Consider the following 10,608-nt stretch of genomic DNA (forward strand, 5'->3'; position numbering starts at 1 on the left):
AACTATGTAATAACAAAAAGCTGTCACTGAAAAAATAAAAAATCAGTAAAATAAAAAACCACAAACAAACAGAAGAACTGATAACCAGGATGACATAGACACTACTTTTCCAAGAAAGTATAATTCGCCAAGTTGACTTGAGGAGAGATAAACACATCAATTTCCATAGAAGAAATACAGAGAACCAACAAAGATCGAAACACACACAAAAAAAGCACCAGTACAGTTAGTACAGTTTTAGAGGGGAATTCTACTAAAATTTTAAACTTTAACTTTACTTAAAATATTCTAAATTTTCAGTTTTTTTTGAAGCAAGCATAACCCTATGTCAAAATATCTAAAGGCTGTACAGAAAAAAGCCTCACTTATGAATACTGATTTTAAAATCCAATATAAAGACTGATCTTAAATAACCCAACATTATTTTAAAATACTCAGGCCAACTGGGATTTATTCCAGAAATTTAAAGTTGGTTCAATATTAGATGATCTATTAATAGGATGCATTTTTTACCAGATTCAATGAAAAAAAATCAGATAATCATCTCTAGAGATGCTGAAAAATCTTTTGATAAACTTCAACAATGATTTTTGATTTAAAACATTATACAGGAAACAGTAAAATACTTCCTATATATGGGTTTGTTTGTTTTTGGTTTTTGGGTTTTTTTGTACGGGGGATCGAACTCTGGAGCTTCTGCTTGCGAGGCAGGCGCAGCGCCATTGAGCTAAATCCCTGGCCCTGCCAATACCTTTCTTGAGAAAAACATTGATGGTATGACTAGGAAGTCCAGATCAAAATAAGACATCCCATTATCAATGCTACTGTTCTACAGTGGAGTGTTAACATATTTGGACATGGGATTTTTTAAAAAGTGGTAAAACTACTTCTTTTTCAGATGGCGTGATTGAATACTTGGAAAATTTAAATGAATTCCCTAAACACCTTGTACAAACAGAGGATACAATATTAATAAGTGAAAGTCACATGGAACCCAATTTGGTGCACCCCAGATGAATCTGCCCACTTGCCCTTCAGGCTGACAGCCCCTCCTGGTCCGGCTAGAGTGGCTTCCTCATAGTGAAGGCTGGGCTCAGGCACAGTTGTGTCGTACAGGTACCACAGCTCTTCTCCTCCCACTGCTTCGAGATCCAGATAAGACTCCACACCACAGAATATGAGACCTGGCTTTCCCAGGGGCTGCCCAGAGGGACAAGAGGAGACAAGAGCATAAGGGAACTGGCAAATATGCTTCTCTCCCTTTCGGTCCTGTCGAGCCTGTCAAAATACATTCCACGTGACCCAGCATCTAGCTGCACTTTCCTGGGAAGCAGTGACCAATTCAACGAAATGGTAAGCTTGTATTTTCTTTCCCTTCATCCTTTTCACCTTATTCTCACTGCACTGATATGATCCTAATGGTGCACTGGCAAGAAAGCTTTAGCACAAGATCTGTTTTCTAAAGAATCAAGGTGAAGACACAAAGGCCTTGTGTACTCAAAGCACCAGTTACTAGATCCAAATGGGGGAAAGCCCCAACTACAAATACCAAAACTGAAAAAAAAAATCGCTAGGCATAAATTGAATAAGAGATTTATAAAAGCCAATTTGAAGAAAACTTGTTAAGATGAACTTTTAACAAGTGATGTTAGGACAACGATATAGCCATTTGGAAGAAAGTCAAATGGACCCAACCCTTATATCTGCAACAAGAAAAACTCTAAATGGATCACACACCTGTGAAAAATCAATAAAGCAAAACCACACAAGCCCTGTAAGAAAGAAAGCATAGGCAAGTTCCTTTTATAACCATGGAATGAAAGAGGCCTTCCCAACATGACTTAAAACCCAAAAGCTATAAAACGCAATATCACCAACTTTTACTAGATACAAATTTTTAGCACACAAAAGAAAAAACTTATGCAAAGTCAAAATGCAAATAACAAATAGGGAAAACTGCATAATTCATCTTCTCTTTCACCTAAAACTTAAGACTAAGAACGCCAACAACAGAGGAAGAACTTGTAGGTCACAGTTAAATAAATACATAATGAAATGTTCAACCTTCTTTCATATAAAAGATCTGCATTAAAACTACACAGAAATATCCCTTCCCACCAATCAAATAGCAAAAATTGCAAACTTCAGCAACACAAAATATAAAATATGAGTATATGATATTATTTGTTAGTTGTAATATCAAGAATGAAAACCACCCAGGTATCTAAAAGAACTGTTTAAATACATTATGGTGTAGTCACATAACATAATACTATACAGCTGTCAAAAATGATCGCTGGTCACTGACATGGAAAGAATTCTAGGATAAATTTTGTTTCTTTCATTGACTTTATTGGTACATTATAGGTATTCAGTACAGTTACAGTCATCATTGGGATCTTGTACCTCTACATCACAGGTCTTGGTTCTCATTTTTTCCCCTTGTCCCTGCCCTCCCTTCACCCCCTCGTCCCCTCCCCATCTACAAACACTTCATTTCCATTTTTTCGTTTTCTCATTTTTTTCTTTTCCCTTATTCCCTTTCCCCTACCCTTCCCATTTTCCCTACACCTTTAGCCCTTTTCTTTCTATTTCACATGGTCAATGATCTCATTAGGATCTTATGTACTATTATAGTTTTTCACACCAGAGAAACTATTGGGTATTTACCCATGTGTGACTTATTTATTTCACTTAGGAGTATATCCTCAATATGCATCCATTTTCCTATGAATGACTCTAATTTCTCATTCTTTATGACTGAGTAATATTCCATTTTATAGCCAAACCGCATCTTCTTTAACCAGTCTCCAACTAATGGTCAAATGGGCTGTCTCTAGGATAAATTTTTAAAGTAACAGACTAAGGTACAGAATAGTGAGTAGAATAAGCTACCTTTTATGGAACAGACTAGGCAAAAGGAGAGTAAAAAGCGATATACATATGTGCTTGAATTTATATGGAAATACTGGAAAAGTAAAAGAACAAAATTAATAATTGTTACTTGACAGGTGAAGGTCAACAGGTTGGATGAAGTCGGGGATGGAGGTGAGATTCCTCAGTGCGTATTCAATTTTTTATAGTTCTGAAACATGTGAATGTATAACCTGTTCGATAGCTACTTAAAAACTGAGAGAAAAATATATGAATCAATAGGAAGCTCAACAAAAGCTTCCCAAAACAGAGTCAATGAAGGATTTAAGATTTCGGTTACATTTCATTTAATATCATTTTCTAGAAACAGAAATACAAATGGCTTTTATATATGAAAAGATGCTCAATCTCACACATGCAGAAATTTAATTAAAATGAGATACCCTTAAACACCTAGCACTGCTGCAAAGATGAAAATATTTGATAATCCCTTGCATTTCAGGTGGTAGTGAGAGGCAAGCGCTTTTATGTGAGAACTAGTGGATCCGCTTAAAACAACTGGCTGTCTCCTGCCATTTCACAATCACACGCACTTCGACTCAGCAACTACACTTCTAAAATTTTTGGCTTACAAATATCACAGAGCCTGATGCATACTCACCACAGTACTGTTCTAGTCGGTAGAGATTGGAAATACCTGGGATATAAAGAGCCAGCCGTGGGGCCAGGGATTTAGCTCAGTGGTTCCGCCGCCTCCCTCGCAAGCGCAAGGACCCGAGTTCGATCCCCGATACCAAAATCAACAAATAAAGAGCCAGCCGTAAAAACATCCCCCCACCCGAGAAGGGAAGCTAAACAAAACAAAACCCAAAATCTTAAGTTCCCTGAGCCCATCGGAACGGAGGTCTCAAGGCACCCAGGGACCTGAGCTGCGAGAGGGTGAGGAGTGGACAAGACCCATGGAGGAGAGCTTGCCCAGGGGACCCACAGCCCAGGAAACAAGCGACCAGTCTATCCGACCAGGCCCTGGTCCTACAATTAAAATGGCTATTTGTCACCAGGGTTCTGATTTAAGCTGAAGAAACGGGCACTGTGCTCTGTGTGCTTCGGGGTACTTAGCAGCATCCCTGATACACATCCACTAAATGCCAGTAGCACCCATCCCACCTCCCGACGTTTCCAAAGGGTTTCGCCATTCCAAAGGGTAAACACACTAAACTCATTATCGTTTTTTCAATTGTACTTTCATTGGTGCACGTGCGCAGTACAGAATGATCCCATTCATCCTGGAGGAGCAGGAGTTTTGTGTCCCCTTTCTCTCCTCCCACCCCTCCCTCCACCTCTTGGTCCCCTTCCCTTCTGCAAAGATTTATCCCCCTGTTTCTTATTATCTATTTCTATTTTGCTCTTTAATTTATTTATACTTTGTGTTTCTCAAATAAGAGAAAACAGTGATATTTAAGCTTGGGTGTCTGATTTATTTCACTTAACATTGTGGCCTCAAGATGCACCCATTTCCCTTAAGGTGAAAATGATATGAGTTTTTTTTGATTTTTTTGAGACAGGTTCTCACTATGTAGTTGAGACTGACCTGGAGCTCACTATGTAGCCCAGGGTGGTCTCAAACTCACAGCGATCCTCCTGCCTCAGCCTCCCGAGTGCTGGGATTACAGGTGTGCGCCACCACGCCCAGCAAGTTTATCCTTTTTTACAGCAGAGTAGTATTCCATTGCATAATATACCACATTTTCTTTAGCCATTTATCTGTTGATGGACACATATTTATTATTTCTTAAATGGAAATTTAAGAGGGGGCCTTGTAGTTTTATTTTCATTTTTTGCTAAATATGGCCACTCTGCCTAGGGGAAAATTTCTACCCTCACTGAGAGCCACTGATTCAGACCATCAAATACAAATATGAGCAAAAACTAAGAATCATCAAGTGTTTGAGAAATACAAACTCAAATTCAGAAAGTTCTTCCTCGAATATGGCACATGTATTCTTGCTGCCTCAGGACCTTTGCACTTGCTGTTCCTTCTTTCTAAAAACTTAAGCTATCTATGTGGATGGAAGGGAGGAAGTCAGGATGTACAAAGTAAGCTGGAGAAAATTCTCACATGATAGTGAGATACCCACAAAAGATGGGTGGGCAGATATGAAAAGGAAACAGCTTTTAGAAACTGAAAACATGGCTACCAGTTAATGGACTGAACAAAAGAATGCTTAAAACTGAAGAGCAAATTAGTGAACAGAAATTCTGACCTGAGAAAGTCTCTAAGCACATCAAGTGAAAGGATGAAACAATAAAAAGCACAGAGGAAAGTGGAGACCTACCTGTAGAGTAAATCTACACTGTGCCAGGAGTTTGCTTATTATTCTCAGCACTAAGACCGTGCCTTCCCATTCCCCTCTGATGTGGGGCTGGGCGCCCACCGAGCACATTTCTCTGACTCCTTGCCAGCCATTGCTACCACGTGCTGAGACCCAACGCATGAATGGGGTGAAATTACGGAGTGTGTTGTCTGACCTTGATGAAATTACATTAGAATTGGAAAACAGAAGCATATCTGGAAAACCTTCAAATATTTGGAAATTATACAATATACTCCTACATCACAGGAGAAATTAGAAAATAACTTGAAGTGAATAAAAATGAAAGATGGCCTGTGAGAATTGGTGGAATGCCACCAAAACAGTACCAAATGCAAATGCATAGCCCTAATGTCTATGGTAGAAAATGAAGAGTCCTGCAGTCAATGGCCTCAGCAGCCACCTTAAAAGAATTTCAGAAAGTGCACTGGCTGCTGTGTGGGGAGGCTCTAGGGCAAGCAGACAGACACAAGGGAGCACGCACCTGATTCCAGTCACATGACATTTCCAGAAAATGGAGATGGGAGAGAGGAAGGCGTGCGAGGAGGCCAAGGGGATGTAGGAAGACCAGCAATAAATGAAGCTGACTTGGCCCAGAGGGCCTCTTTCATAGTCCCAGTCTTGAACTTGTAATTGGAACAAATATCTCTAGCACCAACAAGTTTCCAGATCAGCCTTCCTGCCTGTGGTGTGAGGCCTGTGCTAGTTGGAGGGCAAAAGTTAGCCACACTTCCCCACCCACAGCCAGAACAGTAATTCAAAAGCAACACTGCATTGTTGGGGGGATGCCGGACATTGGCCACCGCCAAAGACTTGAAAGGTGTAAGAGTGGTCATTCCTAACACAGCCCGACTTCACATCTCTGCCTGGCCAGCACAGAAGGTGGACGATCACGGAGAATCTATTATCATACACATAACCCAGTGATGGTGCCAATTACAGCTGGGCTTCCAGACAGTTTCTTCCCTCTATCAGATAAACGCAGCCCTGGCACCTGCTCTGCAGCTATGGGCCTGGCAAGTGCTATATCTCTTTATTAACCTGCAGGGGCAGCAGAGCCAGTCCACTTTCAACTAGTAGGGAAACAGAACATTTGCTGGTCTTGTTTCAGGGCTTTCAAGTCTGTTCCCTCCGCTTTAATCTAGTTTACAGAGGCAGCGACCACACAGACACCTCATAGACCACCGTCCTAGTAAGTACTACATTAATGGCAGTATGCAGACTAGACCTGCTTGGCACAAAGCAAAGCTTAGTATGACACTGCATGGCAGAAACTGTGCAATTAACTCTACAAATATCAGGGTTAGGTCTCAAAGTGAAGTTGTCGGGGGCCCAGTGATACAGAGCATGCTATTTGCTCCCGAGTAGAACAAAAGTTGCTGCACTTGGCATTAATAGACAAGAACATTAAAACAGGTACTATAAGGTCATGTTCAAGAAGGTAAAGCATATTAAGGTGACACATGAAAGATTACAAAAACACAAAATGAAAAATATAAGGTCTTAGATATAAAATACAAAACAGGGCCAAGGATCTAGCTCAGTGGTTCCACCACCTGCCTTGCAAGTGCAAGAACCTCAGTTCAGTCCCTGGTACAAAACAAAACAAAACAAAAAAATATATATTTAAGCATATTTTTCTTCTTTTAAAATTCCAGTGATGAAATGGTGAAATGGTGATGGACCCTGGTAATCTAGGAAGCTGAGGCAGGTGGATTGCAAGTCTGAGTCCAGCCCAAGCAACCTAGTGAGACCCTATTTCAAAATAAATTAAAAGGGCTTGGGATGTAGCTCAACGGAAGAACACTCGTTTAGCATGTACAAAGGCCTGGGTTCAGTCTCTCATAGTGGGGAGGGGTCCTCGTTAAAAGATATTTGAGTGTTTAAAGCAAAAATAGCACTCTATGTGGAGTTTATAACATGTAGAAGCAAAGCGCATGACAAGGGCAGCACCAAGTTTGGGAAAGGGTCAATAGAGCCAAGCTCTCATAGGCTGCTACACGGTACACAAAGGGTTATTACCGTGAGGTATAGATGGCGACCAGCTACAACAACAGCCAGTGTACGAAAATAAACACAAACAAATACAGCCCGCGAAAAGAAAATGCGGTAATAAAAATTACTCACCCAAAACAGAGCACAAAAGGGATCAAAGAATAAAGGAGATGAGTGGCAAGATAATAGGTTGAAAATTGATGTTTGTGATCACATTAAATGTGTTTGGTCTAAACGAAAAGAAAAGATTATCACATCATATTTGAAAAGCAAGACCAGTTATAGCTACTTTCCAGAAAACCACTTTAAATATAAACACCAAAAGAACTAAAAGCAGAATAATAAAAAAACACACTGATGTGATATAAAAGAAATCCACTCTGGTGTGAAAATCTATAATCGTAAATAAGATCCTAATGGTACAATTGACAATGTGAAATTGGAAGAAAAGGGCTAAAGGCGTAGGGGAAGTGGGAAGGGTAGGGAAAAGGAAATAAGGGACAAGAAAAAATATGAGAACATGAAATAATGGAAATAAAGTCTTTGCAAATAGGGAAGGGAGGAGGGGGTGAAGGGAGGACAGGTGTATGGGGGGAAAATGAGAATCCAGACCTGTCATGTAAAGGTAGAACATCCCAATGATGACTGTAACTGTACTGTATACCTAGAATGTACCAATAAACTCGGAGAGAAAAAAAATCCAGAATGGCTAAATTCGCATTAGACAATGTAGATTTCAGAGCATAGAATATCAAGAGGTCACTTCAGGATAATAAAGTGGCCAATTAACCAAACAAACAATCTTAATGACCTAAGGTCTTGGGGCAGCTTATGAATCTGAAATCTGGGGAGTCGCAGGAGCTTTCAGGGAAAGATGAGAAGCAAAGTCCTGCTTGCCTAGGTCAAAGACCACCAAATACCATGAGGAAGAATTCAGCTAAAATAGCCGATGAGATGGAAGAAGTGAAGCCCTGAGGGCCACAGGCATGGGGAGGTCTGCACTCATTTCCTCCACAAATACTGTGAAGTGCGAATCAGGCTGATAAGCATGGAATGAAAGCAGCTGTGAAATACTGCTGGAGGTGCCTGGGAGGTGCAGAGCCCCTGAGGAACCACACAAAAAGAAATCTAAAGTCAAAGGTAGGGTTAGGCATAGCTCTGTGTTGCCACGCACTTGCCTGGCATGAGCGGCTGCCGGCACCACAAACAACATCAACAGAGGACAAAGTTGAAGGTCAAGCAAACACTGAGAAAAAGCTCTGATCAGCAGCACCCGACCCAGATATAAGGTAGTGGCAGAGCAATCGAAAGCAAGAAGACAACAGAGTAACATCTTCAAGGTGCTAAAATACAAAACAAAATTTAAAAGAAAAATTTAAACCATGTCAACCCACAATTCTATGTCCAGTGAAAATATCTTTCAAAATGAGGGAGAAATAGAGACTCTCTGACAAAACTGAGAAAATGCATTGCCAGAAGACCTAAATTATTCAACATGTCAGAGAAAATGCTTCAAGCCTTAAACATATACAAAGTAGTGAAGAGTGCTGGAAGTGGCATAACTAAAAAATAAAGTTTTCTCCTGTTTATCTCTTTTGCAATACTAGAGATGAATTATGGCCTTCACACTGAGCTACACAGCCATCCCTTTTTGACTTTTCATTTTGAGACAGGGTCTCTAAGTCACTGAGTTACCCAGGCTGGGCTCAAACATGGCATCCTCCTGCCTCAGCCTCCCAGAGTGCATAGGCATGCACCATCTGGTTATGACAGCTGGTTATTCTTATTTTTAATTACTTGCAAATACAACTAACTAAGGCAACATTAGTAACAATGTAGCAAGTGTTCCAGAATCTGTAAAAATAAAATGCATGAAAATAGCACAAAAAGTAAGAATGAAATTGGAAACACACAGCTGGAAGGTCTTTATACTGTACAGTGTATATTTTAAGGAAAACATTTCATAATCACATTTCATGTGGATGGAATACATATACTGATTAAACCAAAGGAGGTAAGAATGCATTAAAAAGCAAGACTAAACTACACGTTATATACAAGAAATCCAAGACAAATATAAAACCACAGAGAGGATAAAAGTAAAGGAATGGAGAAACAGGCACCGTGCAAGCACATATCAAGAACTAGACTTATATAAAAAAGTAGACTTCAAGAAATAGCATCAGAGGTCGAGACATTAAATAATGGGTTCTAGTTTCCAAGAAGGTGTAATTATTCAAAATGTAAGAACAGAATATCAAAATGCATGGCATAATAACTAGAACTGGGCTGGGGCTGTGGCTTGTTCTGTGTGCTCCAGGGTCTGGGTTCATCCCCAGCACCACCAAAAAATCAAAAATAAAAAAGAATTCAAAGAAAAATGGACAAATCCAAAATTACAGATAAAATTTACACACTCCTCTCTCAGTAACTCATAATGAAAGTAAGCAGAAAATCAGTCAGAATATGGAAAAACTGACCAACACTGTTAACCAATCTGGATTAATTAGCATTTATAGAATGCTCTACCCAGTGAAAGAAGGCTCATTTTTTTCAAGGGTAACCTTCACCAAGTGAAATTGTACAGTGCACCATAGTATAAACCTAATGAAAGAGTAGAAATCATATAAATTGTTCTTCTATCATAATGGAATTTAACTAGAAAGCAATAACAGAAAGATATCTAGAAAATGCCCCAATATGGAAGTCAAACAAAAACTTATAAATAATGCTTGGGTAACAAGGGAAATCCCAAAGACAAATTAAATAATATGTTGAATCAAAATGAAAATAAAAATAGTTCTGTGGGATGCACCTATAGCAGTGCTTGGAGGGAAATTTGTGGCATTAAATGCTCATATTAGAAAATGAGGTCTCCTATCAGTAAATTTATGTTTCTACCTTAAGAAACTAGACAAAATGAGTTAAAATTAAACCCAAAGTAATTAGAAGGAAATAATAAAGATAAGGAGATAGACTAATGAAAGCAGAAAAAAGGAGAAAACAATGAAACCTAAGGCCAGTTCTTAGAAAGTATTTTTAAAAATTGACACCTCTGTTGATACATCAGCCAGACTGATCGGGAACGAAGCGAAGACATAAATTATAGAATCATAAATCAAAGAAGGGCATCAGTGTAAGTTCTAACAAGAGAAGAGGACGATAAGGAAATATAATGGACAAAGCTAATGCTAATACATTTGAAGCCTCAGCTGAAATAGAGAAAACTTGAAAGACACAAACTACTGAAGCTCCCTCAAGAAGCTATGGAGGGGCCGGGGATTTAGCTCAGTGGTGTCGCCACCTGCAACAAATGAAAGGTTCTGAGTTCCATCCCCAGTACAAAAAAAAAGAAGAAGAAGAAGAA

The 10,608-nt window shown here is 39.4% G+C and overlaps 1 protein-coding gene across 1 annotated transcript in view; it reads left to right on the forward strand.

Annotated features, from left to right (window-relative positions):
• Positions 1 to 7,280: 7,280 nt before the first annotated feature.
• The window catches only part of Dkc1 (dyskerin pseudouridine synthase 1), a 30,928-nt gene continuing 27,600 nt past the window's right edge, over positions 7,281 to 10,608 (forward strand). Inside the window, exon 1 of the mRNA XM_033760528.1 lies at positions 7,281 to 7,355. Coding sequence (XP_033616419.1) covers positions 7,281 to 7,355 — 75 coding nt within the window. The remainder of the gene's footprint in view (positions 7,356 to 10,608) is intronic.

The sequence above is a fragment of the Fukomys damarensis genome, unplaced genomic scaffold (assembly GCF_012274545.1).
Source record: "Fukomys damarensis isolate Sample0158 unplaced genomic scaffold, DMR_v1.0_HiC HiC_scaffold_39, whole genome shotgun sequence".
NCBI classification, from domain to species: Eukaryota; Metazoa; Chordata; class Mammalia; order Rodentia; family Bathyergidae; genus Fukomys; species Fukomys damarensis.